A 20,952-nucleotide genomic window follows, 5' to 3' on the forward strand; every position below is an offset into this window, starting at 1 on the left:
CCCCCAACAGAAGGGGAGGACCTCCAGAGGAACTTCGAAGCCTGAAGCCATGGAGCTGAAGGAGGAGGAGCTGGCAAGGAAGACCAAACCCATTCCCTCTCAATATCTAAGAGGACCACCAGCAAGTAGGCCTGAGGTATGACAACTGTAATTTAAGGACCCAATTATCAAAAGACTGAAGGCTGGGGAAGGGGAGTCAACACCTCAATTTAGACAGACATTTACATAATAATGGTGGAACCTTTGTCCAGCCTAACGGACAGGAATCCAACTTGCTAATGGCCTGGTTCATGGTTCAAACATCATAATCACCAATAATAGATACATATCCTGTGTAACTGTCAGTAGCCTGGCATTAAGGTGTCGCCTGATCTCACTCTAAAACGAGCAGTATCAAAATTCAACAGCTTAATATACAGAGCTGCTATATTGATTACACTTGCTAGGTTCCAGATGTACTGACTGTTTATGGATAATAAGAAAAATAATCAGAAGTAGTCTATTTTTTGGTATGCTATTCCTAAATAACAGAGAATGAAGCTTCTGACGGAATAACATGTTGCAGCATATTTGCACAAAGGCTAATAGCTCACAATTACCACACGTTTTTGTGGCAGGCATCAGGAACAGCTGCGGTTAGGCGATCATCGAGAGCCAGGTCAGTGCCGGCTGGGTTTTATGAAGAAGATTATGAAAGTGAAGAGGACGAAGAGGACTGGGAGAAAGAGACCATTCCCATTGCTGCTTGCCACCTCAGAGGGCCCCCCATCGGCCCAAGACCAGAGCAGACATCTGCGGTGAGGCCAAGACACTAGAAGACCCCGGCCGTCACAAAACATTACTGCCTAAAATCAGTATACGTCTGTACCCCTAGTGTATGTATTCCATTGTGTGTGTGTGGAGTTCTGTGAGAGTGAAAAAAAAGGTTGTCAATCAAAGACGGTTTGAATTTATAACATATAGTATTTAATATTATAACATTTGAAGTTATTTAACCCACATAGATGCGTAGCAATACGTTCTCAACTAATTAAATTCATTGAAAAATAAATAATGCTTTTTGTTGTGATTATTAAACGTTGGAAAACATTGCGTCCATCAAAATGAACCAGGGTGTCAAACTGGTTATCTCAATTCAACAGACAACACTCCACACCGGAAGAAGGGCAGACGTCCGGTACGTCTGCACGAAACCCCTGACAGTGAGCACAGCCCGGAGGCACGTACACTTCCTCGATCCCCTCCCCCACGGAGGGGGGAGGGGCCGAGGCATCCTGGAGTGGGAGGAGCCATCTCCCAGGGTCCCCAGAGAGGAGCCCGGTGTCAATTTGATAGCGAGGACCATCTGGAGGAACATGTTTGTCTGCGGCACCGTTTTCGCAACCCTCTTTTTTGTCTTAGTTTGTGTTGAGACACTGAGGTGACGCGCACAACCGTAATACAAATATGAATCACTAGAGCTGGATTGTGTGGGCCGTCCTGCCCGTGGCTCCCATGTAGTAATGTTGGTTGGAATGTGGTGGAAGACGGAAGAGGAATCCTCAACCTCAGGATAGTGGTGCTGCCATCTTTACAGTGATTGGCTGAAACACAAGCGAAAACATAATTTTTGTTTGAGTAAAGGGTATCCTAACAAGAGGCTCTTTTATAAAACATCTGTAGTTGGATTTGTTGACACTGAAGACTACCCAATACATCGGAGCACAATGCCACTCTCAAGGTGCTGACAAACATGCGTTTAACGGTGCATCACTCTCAGGTGAAAGGGTTGACAAAACAGTTATTGATGTATGCAGGTGCTCAGGGCACACTCACAAAGAGACTGTCACTATTCTATATGCCAGTGTTCATCAACCAGTTTTGTACTGCAGGTAGCACGTAGGATGTCATTCTTGAAATATACTTTACTTACAATATTAGAAAAATAAGGGAGTAGTTTTTCATAGTAATGTCTTCCATTCATGTTTCTTATGGATTTGTGTTTGCAAAATAAACACACTTGCAGCATTAGCATTTCTTTCAACAGTTTTCCACTGACCATGGCCTTTTTAACCGTAAAAATAGTCAAATGCTTGCACTCTAGGCTCCACCACTGTATGTGTATTTATGTAATCCTTACATAATGCATATAAGGTGGTCTGCGAAAAGGTCTTGATGACAATTTAGTGATACAGCTTATGTCAAAGGTCAAGATCCACTGCAATATGCAGTATACAAAGCAGGTGTGTTCATTAGCCAAAGATTATGTTGAAGGCCACTGTTGACCCAATAATAAGAGCAAAGATGTTGGATCATACCTTGCTGCAGTACGGACACTCGCCAAACACCACACTGAAGCTCTGCCTGCTGGATGGCAGTGCACGCAGCCACTTGTGGAGAAGGAGAGAACGGAAGAATATTCCTGTGTATACATACTTTATATGTTTTCATACTTGCTTGGAAAATAATTAGGGACACATTGTTGTCTATTTGTAATGGTTATGTGATCATTCAAAGAAGGTCTTCTGATCGGTCAACCTCTTTCAGTTTATCCATTCTACCTGAGGAGAAAGAAAAAGTCTATCGCATTGATGGTGTTGATTGGTGGCAATCTCTGACCTCACATTTTTGGATATGCAAGATCATTTATCATATCTTGGTGTATGGGCCAAAGATATCTGGCCATTATTTTATTTAGGCAGTGCCTTATTAACATCTTCCCAATGGAACACATTAGTACAGACATTATGTAATGAGACAGACTTGCAGATCATCCTGTGTATGCGTGTGCGCGTTGGCGTGTACATACCTCATACAGACAGGCCTGGTGGAAGGGCTGGCCGCAACGCGGGTCGTTGCACACCTGATCCGGGATGGCGGTCTCCAGTCGATAGGCATAACAGATGCCACACTCTGCGCTGAAGCTCTGCACACACAGGAGCACGTAACGCATGATACCGCTGACACCACTCCTCAGCCGTCAATTATGAGGGCCGCATGTTTTTTTTTTTTTTTATCCGAAAAACAAGCAAACGAAGAAAAGGCGACGGCAAAAAGGGCGCATCAGCAGTTATGTTCTTCGCTGTTTGTATTTCACACACACAAATTGTAATTTTAGACAAGACTTCTGCATAGCTGAGCCTAGAAGTGTTTGATTTACTTAAAATCAGTTCCGGTTTTCCTTGAAAGCCCATTTTAGTGCCTTTAGAGCTCAACCTTAAAGTGTGTCCTAAAGATGTGTGAATAAAAATCATTCTTACGGAGACTAATGTAATTGATTTTGTAGCAGCTTTGAACGTTCACCCGTGGTCATGTGGGGGGAACCTACTCAACGCATTAGAACAGTGTTTGAGTTGAAGCTCTGGCCTCTGTCAGGGACGGCTTCACCAAGTTACGCCCAACTCCTCAAATTCCCCCCTCGAAGAATCATCCTTATGCCACCTTTTCTCTCTCCTGGCTCACACTCTCCCCTTCCCCCCACCCCCTCCCTCCTCTCTATGCCTTCGTTTGCACTTTTCATAATGAGAAGATAATTTTTTTTATTCTCCAAGTGATATCAATTAAGAGAAAGGATGTCAGGTAAAAAAAAGAAAAGTATTATATGATATTCAACATCTGGTCAAGTCTACTTTTCCATGCTTCTCGGAATGTTAATGAAGCTGAAGCATTAATCACTCTGGCGACAGCAGATAAACACCAAGCCCTTTTCAACCCATCCGCAGAGGCAGGAAGGGGAGCGAGGAGGGTGTGTGTCAGTGTGTGTATGCATTTTGATAAATGGTTTGGTGTGATAAAAGCGATCTTGATAGTGGTGTGGATTCTGCCATCTTCTGGTTATTCTAATGATCCTCTCTTTATACAACCCAATTAAAAAGGAGGATGTCCCACCTCTCAACATACAAATATGATTTAGTTAAATATAAATAAAGCAATTGACAACCAAAAAAGCAGCTGTAGGTCCACGCCGGCTAAAGGCGGAGGGGGTGGAGTACCTTCCAGTTAAAACCAGGCAAACGAGCAGGGGTACATACACACAAACACACGCTAGTACACAGTCCAAGCCAGGAATCATCATCATCATACAGCAAACAAGACGGAAGTGAAGAGAGGGTGTGTGTGTGTGTGTGTGTGTGTGTGTGTGTGTGTGTGTGTGTGTGTGTGTGTGTGTGTGTGTGTGTGTGTGTGTGTGTGTGTGTGTGTGTGTGTGTGTGTGTGTCATACAGATTTTTCGTGGGTGGCAGGTGACGGGAATTCTATCTCCAAAACATCCTGGAGGTTGTGCAAGACGCTGGAGCCTGGGTTCCTGTCAGCAGAGCAGAGACAGCTCCTTCACACACACTAATTAAACACATGCAAATGAGGCCTGCAGAGACACTGCGGCATGATTAGGAGCACTTCACCATTGGTTTATGAAAGACAAAAAATAAATAAAACACATGATATATATATATATATATATATATATATATATATATATATATATATATATATATATATATATATATCAATAATATATATGTGTGTATTTCTATATATTCACAAAGACAAATGTTTTTGTTGTGTGAGTGTCTTTCCAGTGTTTTTTTGGAACAATGGAATATAATCTAAAAGGAAGCCTTGTTCCTTCCCATCAGCATACCAGTTCAGGGTTTGACACCAGGATCTGGTCTTTCGGTTATTTTAAGATTACCACTGCAAATAGAAAATATATACACAAACAACCAAAACGTCAAAAATGGCAGCAGTGCTAACTCTGAAGGATCCTGAGATGAAGATTTGCAGGATTTGCGGATTTGCATTTTGCCTGGGATTTTGAGGCGTCTCAACCTCATTGAAAAACAAATGGTCATGGTCCATGTGTCATGCCTGTTCGGAGAACAGAAAGAACGCCCTAAGGTACTGGTGGACCTCTTTCTTCGCCTGTGCAAATGTTTTCTATTCGTCTTTTTCCTTAAATAATGAACAGCAATGAGCAACGAGGACACCGATTGGAGGAAGGCGTCACGAGTAGCCACTCGGACGCTGACCGCTCACCACATGTGCATGTTGGCGTTCAGCTTGTTCCGAAGAGGGGTCACCACTGCAACACAGACAGACATATGACACTAAGTGAACTGCATTATGTTTTCAATACATTTACTGCAGGGTAGTCCTGAAGAAAACACGCGCGCGAGCGCACACGCACACACACACACACACACACACACCTTGAGGTTAGTTTTGATGATACAGTACGCATGTGTGATTTGACGGTGGTCCAGTTCACTATGCCACTCAGAAGGCAGAACATCCATTACATTGTCCATGCCACAGGGGAGGGTGTATTTGTCTGTGTGTGTGTGTGTGTCTGTGTGTGCACGGTCCTTTCTCCTCTTATTTATTATTCGTACATGCAGAAAGATATATTTCGCACAACACCTTGTATTTGAGGGGTTCTCGCCAGCCTCCCGTCTTGGAGGCTGAAGTCTTTCTGTGTATGTGTGTGTTAATATCCTTTGGAGATGCATTGCTAGGCAACTGCCTTGGAGTTGTGCAGCATCCACATTGTCTGACCTTGGGCTTCACAGAAACAATTGTCAGCAATTGACAGGGGCTTGGATAGAGCCACCCCCCCAGCCACTGCCCATTCGCCCTAAGAAATGAAAATGAAGTCAATAAATTTGCCTAGCTTTGGACTCCACCCGGCTTGTGTGAGTGAACACAAGTCTGCCTGGAAGCAATTTCTCTGACATGGACACACCTGGAAAGATGTGACTAAACCATAGAGGATTCATCTGCCCCCCTCCCTACAGCCACGTTACTTCAAAGTTCCTGCCCTTTCCTCTCAAGATAATCTCCAAATGAAAATCCTAGATTTAGATTATAAATATATACATCATGCGACATACAGGACAAACAGATGAACACACGAGATTGTTAAAAGATGGCCTTTACTTCCTAGCTCCATCCAATATCAATCGACTACATAGTTGAAATTGGATGCTTTCAGGTTCTTCCCACATGCTACCCACCATGTTCGGCTCCCAGCAGACAGCTCTCTGGTAGCATTTTGGGGTGTCTGGGATTCACATCCACCCGGATAGACACGTTGCTCCCTGAAAAGAAAAAAAGGACATTGCGATGTATTTAATTAAAAGGATGTCGCCTCACATCCTTTCATTGGTTTCATCTTTTTGTAACTGGATTTCTGATATAATCTACATTTTAGCCAAGATCTGAGTAATCATCATGAGGTTTATCAGCAGATAAGTGGGACAGAGTGTGTGTGTGTGTGTGTGTGTGTGTGTGTGTGTGTGTGTGTGTGTGTGTGTGTGTGTGTGTGTGTGTGTGTGTGTGTGTGTGTGTGTGTGTACCAATTGCGATCCTCCTCATGGTGTCAGCCCTGCTTGGTCTCTCTGGCTCCAGGACCCAGGTCCTACGGTCAATCTCGTCCAGCACCTCCCAGAACTCTGCCAGGGATTCCAGGACCAGCATGAACTGGCTGTGGAGCTTCTCCAGTGTGCTCTGCCAAACCACATCACATTAGACCAAACCTTCTGAGTCTGGGTTTTTTGATGAGAATCGATTGGTTGTGGCCAGAGTAAACTCAAAAGGCACCATGTAAATAAACAAAGAATTTAAGATATTTAATAGCATACTACTAATAATTTAGTAGTATACTCACTGTCCGATTGAAGTTCAGCAGATAGTGAGTATAAGGGGGATTTAAAAGTGGCAAAATAATCAACATTTGTTTATTGGAGATTTGTATTAAATTATGCCAATATGCCAGTAGATTGTAAACATACTATCCTAAATATACATATTTCTTTCCATCCTAAGTAAACTCCAGTAGACCCAGGTTATTGACAATATTTTGACAAATGTATTGTGCTAGCGTAACCTTGCCTCCAACAGCAAATCTTATACGGTGCTCTTTAAAATACTTTATGGGCAACATTACGAGAAAACAACATAAACAAGCAAAAGCCACTTTCATTGCCAGTAATAATTTCACTGTCTGTTTAATTAGTTTTGTTTACTCCGTATGCACTGGGAAATGCTCATCTCTGAGTTTGATATTTTTTCATATGCACACACCTTTCAAGGCCTTATTGGACGGCAAATTGGATCCATTTGAAATCGGGTTGATTGTCAGATTTCGAGGGCTTATTCCTTTTATTTTTTAACCAACTGGTCATCCGCACGGATACAGAGGGACACACACACACACACACACATACACACACACTAACTAGGAGAAGAAACAGGGAGAAAGAGAGGAAGGGTGAAGGGAAATAAAGATGGGAGCGAGGAGAGAGATAAAAATAAAAAAATAAACCAAAAATTATGGGTCATTGTGCCGGCACAGTGCACACAATTAAGCATCGGCCAGGTGTGAGAGCCTCAGCAATTACAGCCCAATTAATGCCAGTGGCATGATTATGGTTACAGCGCCGGATAACGATGCTAGGTCTGGCTTGGAAAAAAGAAATGAGTGTGTATGTTATGGTGGTGATGGTGGGGAAGGGGGAGGGGGATTTGCAGAGAGTTGGTAATTGAATTCCTGCAGTTTCTGCAACGTTGAGAGTACATGGTGGGGGCCAAAAGAGGGGGTGAAGGAAGGGAGGGCATCTCAGCAGAGAATGTAAAGAGCTACTTATGTCTCAATCAGGCCTTTCCTCCTGGTCTTTAGTTCAGCCCAACTAGCGGCCTCGGGCACTGCCCACCGGAGACAGGCCAGAGTACATTTTTTCCCTTTCTAGCACGCTATGTATTTTTGTGCCCTGAGGCTGCAAAACAAACGACACAGACAGACCCAACCCAACCCAACTGGATGTCTGTCGATAATTAATTAATGACCGGAGCAACGCACCATGGGCTGATGGGCTTCAACTTCCCGTGATGTGAAATGTTGTCCACTTCAAACCGAGCCGGACCTTCGATGTCCATTCAGAAGGGAACTACAGGGGCATAGGGGTGAGCCTATCTTCTTGTCAGGCCTAATGAGGGGCTTTGAGGTGTGCAGCATGGCCAATGTTTGTATTTATCCATATGACTCTATTGTGAAACGAATGTGCAGAGGTACAAACCAATAGTCATTACCTACCTATGGTACCGAGCTAATTATGAATGGCTGAATGAATGATGCCATTTATGTCTTCAGGCACAACCTTGATATCTTGCCATCTTTTATTGCATGTTGTTGTGGTTGTTGTTGTTTTACTGTTTAATTGTACGGTTCTGCTGTTGTGGGGTTTGGTCATTTGTTTTGCATTCAGGACTAACACAGACAGAAAGACACTGACAAACAGGCAGACACACACAAATATTGAATAGACCACTGCATACACATCTAACAATTACAGAAGGACACGGTAGGTAGCGCCACAAAAAAGCTATACACCCGCTGAACACACACAATTTTTTTTTTAACAAATGCAAACACACAACAACATACAAAGGGTGTTGATGGTTGTAGTGTGTCGTTGCTCGGCCAGACTTTAATGCAAACATCAATCGACGTGTTGGCATACTGTATGCCCACTCACATCTCTCACTCACATGTACTCATTGCTGGTGCCTCTCTCACCCGCTCGTTCCCTTTGACATATTTCATCATGTCACGCACACCTCAAACATTCCAATAATGAATATGTTTTTTTTGTTGCTTTGATTTAATTTAAATCACTTTATAAAAAAAGATTTTTTGCCCATTGGGTCAGTGTAAATAAGGTTTCATTTGCAAACCCAAACATACAGACAGTCACACATACACACGCATACATTCACACGCATGCACAGATACCCCGGTTTGTTTTTCTTGTCCTTCCATTTCCACATAAATACACAGAGTGGCACGTTTTAGCCCCGCTACGGAGCAGGCAATAATTACTCATTCAAATGAACATGTCAGCAACACTGCCGACAGACAGGCCCCACCCTCCCCCTGCACACACACACAACCCCGGCGCACACTCACCCCATGCACGCAGATACACACACACGCACACAGACAGACACACACACACACTTCCCATTCCTTACCCTCCTCCCCCAACCTCCTACAACCACATGCACAGGCACCAACACAGACATGCACCATTAAGTGTGTTAAATACACACACACACTTACAAACACAAACACACACAAATTCAAAAACCAAAAAGGCATGAACACTCACACTTTCGCACACACACACACACACACTGGATGTTGCATTGTGGGGGAGATCCATCAGCGGCCCAGCAGGCAGACAGGCTCCATACGGCAGCACTGTTCTGAGCTGGTACTCACTGTAGGCCTGACATGTATCACACATGTGTGCACACACATGCTCACGCACGCACACGCACATACACACACACACACACACACACACACACACACACACACACACACACACACACACTAGCATCTCCACCAGCAAAATCATTGTCTAAAGGCTCTCTTCTGCAACTCTGGCTCTCTCCTTTTCATGAAGGCCACCCCCCATCCCCCCTACCCGAAGTGTTGTGCGTAGTGGCCCATTGCTCTGCGAGATTATAATAAATGTAACAAACAATTGGGAGGGATCATTAGGAAGGTAGGGATGTGTGTGTGTGTGTGTGTGTGTGTGTGTGTGTGTGTGTGTGTGTGTGTGTGTGTGTGTGTGTGTGTGTGTGTGTGTGTGTGTGTGTGTGTGTGTGTGTGTACCTGCGGTGTCCAAGCCATGTCCAAGGGAACTGGCACGTCAGCTGAGCATTCTGGACTCTCTTCTGGGTGCTGAGGAAAGTAAACAAATGCAAAAGATTGATGTCTTTAACATATTGTTTTCCCCAAGCTTCTTCAGTCAGTTAGTCAGACAATTAGTTAGATTTTTCAACACAAATATCCTTACAATGAATTAAAATGATGTGTTTCACATTACTTTACATGCCAACATACTGTACTTGTGTACAATTATTTTAAAGGCATGAACTTTGATGCTACAACGGCCATCTTAGCTCTCCACATCTCAACTTCCAGCAACTCGTCTTAAGTGGTACAATCAGGATGCCAGATGCCTCACCTTCCTCTTTGTGTGTGTGTGTGTGTGTTCTGGCATTCCCCAGCTTGTTTTCCCCGCAGGAGGTTTGGAGGCAGCTCTGGGAGTTTCACATCCCTGATGCCAGAGAAGGTGCGTGCTCAGGACACTTGGGGATAGGTAGGCCTCCCCGTCTTCTCATGTGGGCACAGCTTTTATTTATTTATCTTATTTGTCAGTGTGTGTGTGTGGGGGGGGGGCTCCCGTCTGCTTACCCACAACGCCTGGGAATGTGACCTTCAACAACTGCAGCTCTTGCAGCTTAGTGCCACCGAGGGCTGCCTTTGGAAAACAAACTTTAACGGCAAAAGCGTTCTCGAATGAATGCAAATGGTTTGGAGGTATACGGCTTTTAATGATTTGATGGTTCATCAAACTGTCCAGAAACATTTCCCACTTTTTAAAAGGGGACGAGCTTTATCAAAAAACAGAGGAAAAGCAATTTACTCTGAAGGGGTCTTGACTTCTATTTTGTTTATCCAAACACTGAATTGTTTTTATCCATTCACTTTACTAGAAGAGCCCCGGGGCTTGTCTTCATCTGGCATATTTCTGGTGCTTCATCAAACTACACAGAGGAGGCTCCTGTAGCGACAGATATTGCAGATTTGATGTCTGCTGAGGACGGCGGAGAGCGTTCCATCACGCTGCAGTCCACATTGAGCGGTTTTATCCTCGCTGCATCTTGGGACACAGCAGGGTTTTATCGTACTCTTCTACGCACTTGCTCTCCCGTTTTGGCCTAGATTTACTGACGATGGAGACGTCCGTTGGCCCGCCACTCAACCACCTCACAAGATGTGACCCCTCAGCTTGGACTGATAGTGAGTCAACCCCCAACTGGGAATGTGTTGCATTTGTGCAACAATTGAGCTGGGGCCCGAGAACGATCCGTGCCATGAGGCCTTTTGATGTGTGTGAGTGTGTATGTGCGTGCATGTTTGTGTGTGCGTGCAGAGTGAGTCATTGTCTTACCTTGGCCTTGAGTTTAACTGTGAGTATGTGCTCCCGCTCCGAAGAGTCGCCGGCTTTCAATCTCAGCGTACGGAACTCAGAGTCTATGAAAAGCAACCTCAAGACGCGCATACACGTACACACACACACACACACACACACACACACACACACACACACACCACAAAAACGCAATAAATCCACACCCTAAATCTCGCGGCGGACACAGGGGTGTACATGCAATATTGTGAGATGACAGGAGCTATCAGGAGCCGTTAATCATGTCTTCGCGGGGCAGTTTGAGACGCCACGCCGGGCTCCGGGATTTACAGCCGCCCTGTAGTGGACGCTGGAATCAGCCTGAGTACTTTGACTTATATGTGCAAATGCGACGCGACCAGACCTGCCGCCACTTTGACGGTTCATTTTTTGCGTTTCGAGTATGTGGGGGAGGAGCTGTGGGGGGGGGGGGTTGTTATCTGCAGTCGTATTATTTTTCCATTAAAGATGGACACGTCACATTGTACAATATGACCGAAAGAACAGATGTTGTTTTAGTGCAATGGCTTGCAATGTCGTTTGGAAATAAAGGACGCATCGGTAATAACCAATAACCCCCCCCCGCCCAGCATTAATAATGACTTCATGGTTACGTCAGCTGTGTTACTATACCCGGTGGCTTTGGATCCACGTCTTCAAAGGACAAACAAACACTTAGAATGATGATGACCTTTATTTATTGAGTCCAGCAGAAAGCTTGTGACTAAAGTTTATTATATAAAATGCAGTCTGCCTGAGGGGCAGCATGAGAAAGCCCCGAATAAGATAAGGCTCGTTGTGTAAGAGGGGCTTGAGACAATGCCTGGATCAAGTGGTTCCCAAACTTTTTTTTTTTTTTTTGATCAGGTCCCTCCTGTCAAAAAGCCCCTCCCCAGGGTTTTTTCAGGGTTCCACCGGGAACCACTTTAACATGGTGGCGCAGGCTCTCCCATACAATCTGTGAGCTTCTCCTTCTCTCTTCCATCTCATCTCAACTGGAGGGAAACACTGTGTTTTATTTGAAGCCCCTTGACGGCATACAACACTTTCTCTTCCATGCATCATCAACCATTGAGTCAGCTTGCAGATGCTTTTATCCAAAGTGACTTAAAGTGAATTAAGTGATTATTATAATTTTTTTCCCCACAATGTTCAGGTAAGGGTTAGGCATCGCGCACAGGGATGCCGACAGGTAAATTCCTCCCTAGACTAGGTCCTCATGTCATCTAACTAAATCGGGCACCGGTAAAAAGAGGAGCCTTTGCGATGCATATTGCAGTGGCTGAGCCTCCCGTCGTGAACAACTTCAAATCGACTAGTGTAACAAACCCACTGTTGCCATCATCGTCGCTGTCAGCAGATCGCTGATCCCGACATCTCCTTCCCATATGGGGCAGTGGCAGATACATTTCCCCTCCCGCACGGATACCGCCACACCCCTAATCTCCCACATCTGCGTTTTGTGATCTCACACACACAAACACACACGCACACACACACACACACTTTCCCGTGCCACAATTTGTAAGATGCGATGATAAAGTGGAATTGCTTATCAGTCCTGTAGCAGGCCTATGTGACTATTGAGGAGTTTCCTCAAATACGATGGCAAAGACAAGTCTGTGACCGTTAAGGAATACATTACTTGTACATCTTTCACACATAACAGGATAGAGAAATATACTGGGCTCCTTGAGAGAGGACTATCTACAACCTATTCCCCTCCTCCCGACTGATTTAACCATTTCTATGATTTCTCTATAGTATCTTTTATTAAAAGGTATAGTGGCCGGGTCAATCAGACGATCAGCCTCGGACCAACGTAAAGTTCTTCAAATTAGTAACAGTGGCAAAACAAAAGCTTCCTCACTGCATCTTCCATACATCATCTTTTCCCCTGTGACACGGTTCCATCTGCACTCCTCGAGGGGTCTCCTGCCCAGGGAGGCAGGGGTTCGGTGCAGGCCCCTCCCCCCTCTCTGCCATGATTAAAACAGCGTGAGAGTGGGATGACCTGCTGGGAAGACTGATGAGAGCATCCTATTTGCAACTCCGCAAGCCAACCGCATTGCACGCAGACGCCACACATCAGCACGCATCCTGGCACCACAGAATGCACATCTGTGATTGGCTATGTCTGTCTGTGTGTGCCGTGTGTGTATGTGTGTGGTTGTGTGGTTGTGTGTGTGAGTGTTAGAATGGAACTTAGTTGAGCGACTAATTTGACGGTGATATAGGGCAGTGGTTTCTAAACTGTGGGTCACGTCCCACCGGCATCCAATTAGATCAATGTGATAGCGGTTATTAATGTTAGAGGTTCACTAAAAGCAGTGATCGAGGAAATAGCGATAGCAGAGGGCACCAAACCAAATACACAAGCATTGGTACAACTTGAAAAACTTTGGTCCAATGTTCATTCACAATCCCTTAAAAACGTATTTTGAGAGTATAGAACGTAGACCGTGGAACCTTCTCCACTGACACCAATGCTTTTCAATACTGTTTGCTGCTCGGATGACCACACACTGCCTCTTTAAAGGGTCTCACTCACTGCGAGAGTGGGACCAAGCCTCATACTTGGGACAATATGGAGGTGAAGGGTCACACAGTAAACTCCAGTAGTGATCTACTCAACCTCATTCCCCATTAATTAACCCATGATCTCTTCTTCCCCAATCAACAGAGATGACCACTCTGACACACAGAGGGCATGGGTGCAACATAAATCCAGATAGGGGAAAGGGAGGGAGGGAGGGAGGGAGAGAGAGAGGGAGAGCAAAAAAGAAATGAGCTTCTCACTTTACCTGGTCCCAATCAACTAACGAGAATTACCGCTCTAAACCCCTGGCGGCCATTAACGTCGCCCATGCCAATTAAGTCACTAAACGAATCTCGAGTGCTTTGGAGAGACTGGGGCCCAGCGTGTATAATGCCTTGTCGTTGTAACATGACATGGAAACAACGCAGCATACCTTTACCAACCGCCCCCCACCACCGCCATCACTATCCGCACTCTCCTATTAAAACCAAAGACTCTTCAATTAGAGCAATTTGCATTTTTCGCTAATAAGATAATTGCGGGTTGTGGTCATTAATACGGGGGAAAGTGGAAAATGAGCACTGCAGATGAGCTTAATCCGTGCTGGGGGAGAACAGATCAGATGACGGACTAGATCTGTAGCACACACCCTTCTCAGCCCCATCCCCCTCCATCCCCCCCCAGCCCCAAGGGAGGTGGGGTGACGGCATTAGCCGCCGCACGTGGGCTCAGCGTTATTAAATGTGACCTGGATTTAACTATAACTCAATAACTAAAAATAAGTAAGTCGTTAGAAGAGTGGCGCTGAGAAATGTGGAGCAAACGCCACTGCCGTCCTCGCCACGGCAACGCCTGAGGGCGGGCTGTGGAACCAGGCGATTAGCCACGGCACGCATGCTAAAGCTATTCCGCTCAAGTTCTGTTTTTTCTTTCAATCTTTCTAAAGATATGAAAAAAATACTTTTTTCCCCCCTTCCCGCAAATCCCACTGACCATGGTAAAGGGGCTACAGAGATGGCGAGACACCACCTGGAAACAAGAACACTCAAGGAAAACTAAAGGATCTTCATCCTTTTTTAGGATATAATTATCCGATAATACATTGTTTTTCTACTTTCACTCCGATCCAATATAACTGAATTGCTGGTGGATGTTGGGACAAAACATATCAACAAGAATATTCTTGAAACGCATTAAGGTCACTGCATGTTCTACGCGTCACTGTGACAACGGATCGGTAAATCAGTGTGCTATAAACTACATTGGCCTGACACAGCGAGGATTGTATTTCAACCAAAAGCAGGGCAGACGCATCGTGAAGTAGTCGATTCAATGTAACAATAACAGTAATAATAATGGTTATAGTAACTATAATAACAGCAGGCTGCCCTTTCAAAATCTCTAGCGGCATTGACCGACTTAGAGGCTCATTAGGTAATGGCAGCTTTGGATTTAGGGCTGGGCAGTAATTCAATATTCTGTCCAAACCGATATTGGTCGTGAGGTACGGATTTACTTAATGTGACACCCGGTTAAGTAGACACAATCAATTATTGAAGAAAGATATAACCTTAAAATTATCAACAGATGAGAAAACATGACAGATAAAGGCAAAAAAACTGTTTTTGTATGACAGCCCAACTCAAACCATTTCAATCTCGTCAGCTGGACTGCAAAACGGGAAAGTTGAATTCATACCACTATTTCATGATAAAATTTAGCCGGTTAAACAGTTTATTGCTTTGACACTTTACATTCCTTGCTTGAACACACTTACTTGTCCCAGCCCAGCATCTCCATCTCCGTAATGAGCTGTGAGTAATACTGGGGAGGTGGGATGGAGAGGCTCTCTGGATGGCCCCTCAAAGCGACCTCCTGCAAGATCACACAGACTGGGTAATGCACCTCAATGTATTGTTGCCAATGTCTGCAGGGGAATTTCTGACACCAGAAAATGTAAACACGAAGGTGACCGCAACGTGATGCCCTTGTGCGTCGTGCGTACACACACACACACACTATTACATTTAGTTTATTTTTCCTTCCATCAACCTGATGAGAGAGAGACACGGTGCAGCTCCACTGCTCACAGAAGAGGGCTGTTGATAACGCCTGGGAGGCAGCCATTACTTCCCTATGATATGATAGGCTAACAATGTCAGCGCTAAAGTGAGAACGGCAGACACACTATGCTCCTTACCAAGACGGTCTTGAACTCCAGAATGAAACTGACAAGATTGTCCGAGTGTTGAAGCCTCTATAAGGAGTCAAATGAAAGAGAGGTGGAGAGAGAGAGGTGGAGAGGGAAAAGGCATCATTGAATGAGAAGATAATGAATTGATGGTGGCGTGCTCTCCCCGCCCCCCTTTTCCTTTTCTCCAGCCATTCAAATCAAACACTGTGTTTGTGATTAATGTGGGCTGCCACCAGCCTTAATAATTAATAATAGCTTAAAGGGTGTGAAAATAATGAACTTTGCTGCCCGGGGTGAAATATCAATCTCATCCAAATAACCCTGAGGGGCCACATAACAAATAGGGACATTTTCCAGGCAATGTTAATTAAACAGTGGAAAAAATATATTATTTTTTTCCAAGAGCGAGGCAGACCTGATGCGTAACAGATAGAAGAATAATGAGGTGAGTTCGAACGCAGCAATCAGGTTCAAAAACTTGATAAAAAAGTGATTCCCATAGGGCACGGTAGTAGTAGTAGTATTAAGTTTGTCGGTTGTCACACACGCACACACACACACACACACACACACACACACACACACACACACATCACCCAGATCCACATCTGAGATACAATACAATAGTATGTCAAAGCATCACACAAGCAACGTTTAGGCAAGATAAGGGAATAAATATAGAAACCACAAGTCAGTGTAAAATAAAACCTGACCTGCTTTACTATGTGCTGGTATCCACGGAGCAGATGTTTCAGCTGCCAACAGCAGTGGAGCCTGCACAGAAAAAGGTTAGACGTCCATGTAACTGCAGAACAGCGTTACAGTATCCGGTGAAGTTGTGACATTTAATAAAGGCATTGGACGGCTGTCCATGAACAATAAGACCTTCAAGAGATGGGCCTGCTAGTGATAAAATAATAAAAGTAGAATCTCCCGACAAATATGGCTGGATTATTTTGGTAATAAGATGAATAAAATAAGAAGTGCGTATACTTTGCCCGTTTGAGTTGACGGTCAGAAGGCAGCACGATCCTGAGTCTGAAGTCTCTTTCCTAAACAGGGTACAACAAGCGTTCAGTGGTCACGTAGTATGAATTTAATGACAAGTAGAACATCGTTTAGTAACAATAGTTACCTGGACCGTGACAAAGCCGTCATACATGGTCTTGTCCTTGTTGAGTGGTAGAAGAATAGGACTCTCGTTGACCAGTGAACTAACGTTAGCCATCCTGACTCTTCCTTATCTGGGGCTCACCAGCTTACAAACTACGCATGTACGGTGGCTACAAGTCACTTAGCCTCCACTAAAGGGCCACCTCGATGTTTGTATGATTTTTTGGGGTGTTCAAGTGTACGTTTTATAAACTTGCTTCATGAAATCGGTCCATTCGGTCCCGCGGATAAAAACAAACCAACTCCGTCACGCGGAGGTGTGGTCTGAATTGAATCTCAGAGCTTTATTAGTCAGGATGTGACAAATCTGTCTGGGAAGGTATGGTATGTTATCGATCAATGAGTTGCGATGTATTCATTTTTATATATATAAAAATGAATACATATTTTATATATATAAATATATAAATATATATATATATATATATACATATATATATATATATTGTAGCGTCGGCCAAGAAAGATAGAGTCAGGTCTTAAGGTAATTCCACGTCTCATACACCGCACGACAGCAGAACCATTATTTGAACAACGTCAAACCGCACACCCCACCAACGGACATGCGACTCCGGGTAACGGTTGCCGACAACACTTCACACAATAAACAACACCCCACAACACATAATTTACATTCAACCGAACACACAACCCAAACCCGTTAAACACCAAAAGGCAGTAAAACCCCTTTTTCCCAAACAACATCGCGAACCGCAGGCGATCCCTCAGCCTGCGGAAATAGTCCAAAGCCGCACCCCTAGCAATCTCAGGCTCGGGCGGTGACTCGAACACCAAGTCCACCGATGTCCGGAGCTCCCGTCCGAACATGAGGGCAGCTGTCGTGCAGTAATTGGATTCCTGTACTGCAGTCCGATAGGACCACAGGACCAGGGGAAGGTGGCGGTCCCAGTCCCGCTGGTGCTGGCTGGTGAGGATGGCGAGCTGGGTGGCCAGGGTGGGGTTAAACCGCTCCACCAAACCGTCGGGATGGAGCGGCGTCAACCTCGTCTTGTGCACCCCCAGTCGCCGGCAGACCTCTCCAAAGACCTGGGACACAAAGTTCCGCCCCTGGTCGCTGTGGAGCTCAGCAGGGACCCTGAAACGGGCAAACATCTCTTCCACCAGCCTCTCTGCGGTGGTGGTGGCGCTCTGGTCCGGCACCGCATACGCCTCAGGCCATTTGGTGAAGCAGTCCATGGCCACGAGGACGTAGCGGTTGCCGGAGTCGGTGACTGGGAATGGCCCCAGGAAGTCGACCCCCACCCGCTCCATTGGTGCTCCCACTAGGTACTGCTGGAGCGGGGCGTGGGAGCGCTGGGCAGGCCCCTTCTGCGCTTTGCAGGTGTCACAACAGTGGACTTGCAGCTTGACGTCCCGTCGACAACCCGGCCAGTAGAATCGCCCCCGCAGGCGATGCAGGGTCTTAGCGTTCCCGTAGTGCCCCGCTCCCACCGAGCCGTGGACTAGCTGCAGCACCTGGGGACGAAGCACACGGGGCACCAACAGCTGCAGAATGTCGCCCTGCCACCTGCGGTGGACCACCCCATCGTGGAGCTGGAAGCATCCCCACAGGGAGTGGTAGGCCTTTACCTCCGGTCCTCGTGCCGACACCTCCGGCCAACTGGGGAGCTGCCAAGCCTCCAGCCAGTCCCTCACCAGCGCTAGGGTCTCGTCGGCCCGCTGCTGCTGCTCCAACTGACGCGCCGACAGCGGGAGCCACCCCTCTGCCTCGCCGATGGTCTGGGCAGCCTCGGTGGTCTGGAGAGCCGCCACCATCGGAGACTCGTTGGCCCGCTCCTCCTGGGAAGGCAGTAGCGGCACTCCAGGACTGCACAGGGCTGTCGGGAGAGTGCGTCGGCGTTGCTGTGGAGCCGCCCCGCCCGATGCTGGATCTCGAAGTCATACTTTTGTAAAACCTCCAGCCATCGAGCCACCTGGCCCTCAGGGTTCTTAAAACTGAGGAGCCACGTGAGGGACGCATGGTCAGTGCGGATCAGGAAGCACTTGCCATTAAGGTATGGCCTGAAATGCCGAACGGCCAGAGCCAGAGCCAACAACTTCCGCCGGGTCACGCAGTAATTGCGCTCCGCCCGACTGAGAGTGCGGCTGAGTAGGCCACGGCACGTTCCTCTTCCCCCACCCCCTGGGAGAGGACCGCACCGACCCCCACATTACTGGCATCGGTGTCAATGACGAAAGGGTGACCAGCGTCGGGGTAAGCCAGGACCGGAGCCTCGGTGAGGACCACCTTGAGTCGGGAGAAGGCCGTGGCGCAGGCGTCGTCCCAGACATACAGCCGGTCCGCCTTGGTTAGGCGGTGGAGGGGGCTGGCGACTGTGGCAAAGTCCTGGACAAACCGGTGGTAGTACCCCGCCAGGCCCAGAAAACTCTGCAGTTCGCTGGTGTTGGCGGGGGTTGGCCAGTCGCGGACCGCTGCCGCCTTGTTCGGGTTAGTGGCTACGCCATGTTCCTTAAAAACGTGCCCCAAGAACAACTTTTCCCTGGCAAACAGGGAACATTTGGCGGGGTTCAAGCCGCAACCCGGCCCGACGGACGGCCTGAAGAACCTCCCGCAGGTTCGCCAGTGCCCCGCTGAAATCACGGGCGTGCAGCAACAAGTCATCCAGGTACACGACACAACGCCTCCGGGGGACGCCCGCCAGCACCCTCTCCATCATCCGCTTGAACCTCGCCGGTGCGTTGCATAACCTGAACGCCATGACCCGAAACTGCCACAACCCCTGCCCGATGGTGAACGCAGTCCAACCGTTCCCCCTCCCGGTGGCGGCGTCTAGTAAGCAGCTCCCGGCTGTGGCTGCCGACGGCATGCTGCCCGAAACGCCTCCAAGGCCCGGGTCCTGTTGGTCCACTGGGGCAAGGTCCAGAAGAACCAGCACCGCCGTTCCCTCCAACGCTAGGGCAAGCTGGGCAGCGGACTCGTCCACGCTCCAGCCGTAGTGTCGTGAGGCGATCCTGAACTGCGCCAAGTAAGGCTCCAGCGGCGTCGACCCGGAAAATGTGGGCAGCCTGGCCACCAGGTCACCGAATACCCAGACTCCCCGGGGGATAGGAGTCGCCACAATATATATATATATTTACATATTAGTGCTGTCCGTTGAACGCGTTATTAACGGCGTTAACGCAAAACAATTTTTTAGCGGCGTTAATTTTTTGAGCGCGACTAACGCAATTTTATTTTTATATATATATATATTTTTTTGCCTCAAAACAAAGAAGCAGTAGCCTGACTGCTATGTTCAAGGCAGTATGTTTGTGTGGTCATCGTTTAATTGCACTATAGGCTTTTTTTTTGTCTCTTCCTGTTTTGATCAGTATATGCCAACATTTGCACAAGGCAAGCCGATGCACTTATCCATGTTGATAAGAGCATTAAAATGAGAAAAATTAATGGGACACAGAAATCAAGGGATATTTAGCATAGAAAAATGTTTGCAATGTTCGCAAGTAATCGCGATTAATCGCGATTACTTGCGATTAATTGTGGGTTAACCATGACATTAATCGCGATTAAATATTTTAATCGCTTGACAGCACTAGTATATATATATCAGCAGGCCTACAGTGGACCACGGACAGGGGAGAAAGCTGTAGTGCTGAGCTTGTCCCAAGTTGTAAAAGGGTGTGTAATTGGTGATAGCATGGACTTGTGATGTTGGGTCTAAAAGAACAATCACCTGCATGAATCAGTGCTGTGATAAACTGTCCTTGGGAAGATGTCAGTCATCAAGACACTTAACCTTTGGGTGCCAAACAGACCAAATGATGTGCAGTGTACAATCTTGAACCAGCAGACCCATGCCTGTCATTCCAAAGGTGAACTCAGCTTGCTTAAGACAAATCCATATCTCTGCTACACTGGAAGCCTGGATCTTTAATACGATTTTTGGACTCACCCCACAGTACTTCACTGCTATTTGGTTCTCTGTTAGTGGTGATGTGACTGACATTTAGATCTAGGCCTAAAGCCTAAACACCAAAGTTGTTGTTTGTGCCTAAACATCCTCAAA

At 46.4% G+C, this 20,952-nt stretch overlaps 2 protein-coding genes across 4 annotated transcripts in view; one reads left to right on the top strand and one right to left on the bottom strand.

The window, feature by feature from the left end:
• vrk2 (VRK serine/threonine kinase 2) overlaps positions 1 to 2,023 on the top strand; it is a 16,520-nt gene extending 14,497 nt beyond the window's left edge. For 2 of the 3 annotated variants that reach the window (XM_030378972.1, XM_030378973.1), the window contains exons 13-14: positions 11 to 136; positions 618 to 2,013. The gene's annotated coding sequence lies outside the window, so the exon portion shown is untranslated. Of the gene's footprint in view, positions 1 to 10; positions 137 to 617 lie in introns of all 3 variants that reach the window. The other variant, XM_030378974.1, reaches the window with a different exon arrangement.
• fancl (FA complementation group L) lies at positions 944 to 17,175 on the bottom strand. Its single transcript, XM_030378971.1, has 14 exons — positions 16,887 to 17,175; positions 16,745 to 16,803; positions 16,465 to 16,525; positions 15,758 to 15,814; positions 15,335 to 15,432; positions 11,001 to 11,097; positions 9,656 to 9,724; positions 6,333 to 6,483; positions 5,991 to 6,074; positions 5,014 to 5,059; positions 4,201 to 4,282; positions 2,789 to 2,905; positions 2,298 to 2,369; positions 944 to 1,583 (listed from the first exon to the last, which is right to left on the bottom strand). The coding sequence occupies exons 1-14, from the start codon at positions 16,977 to 16,979 to the stop codon at positions 1,548 to 1,550; spliced, it is 1,122 nt and encodes a 373-aa protein (XP_030234831.1). The 5' UTR covers positions 16,980 to 17,175; the 3' UTR covers positions 944 to 1,547.
• Between the last annotated feature and the right edge of the window lie 3,777 nt (positions 17,176 to 20,952).

The sequence above is a fragment of the Gadus morhua genome, chromosome 15, assembly GCF_902167405.1.
Source record: "Gadus morhua chromosome 15, gadMor3.0, whole genome shotgun sequence".
NCBI classification, from domain to species: Eukaryota; Metazoa; Chordata; class Actinopteri; order Gadiformes; family Gadidae; genus Gadus; species Gadus morhua.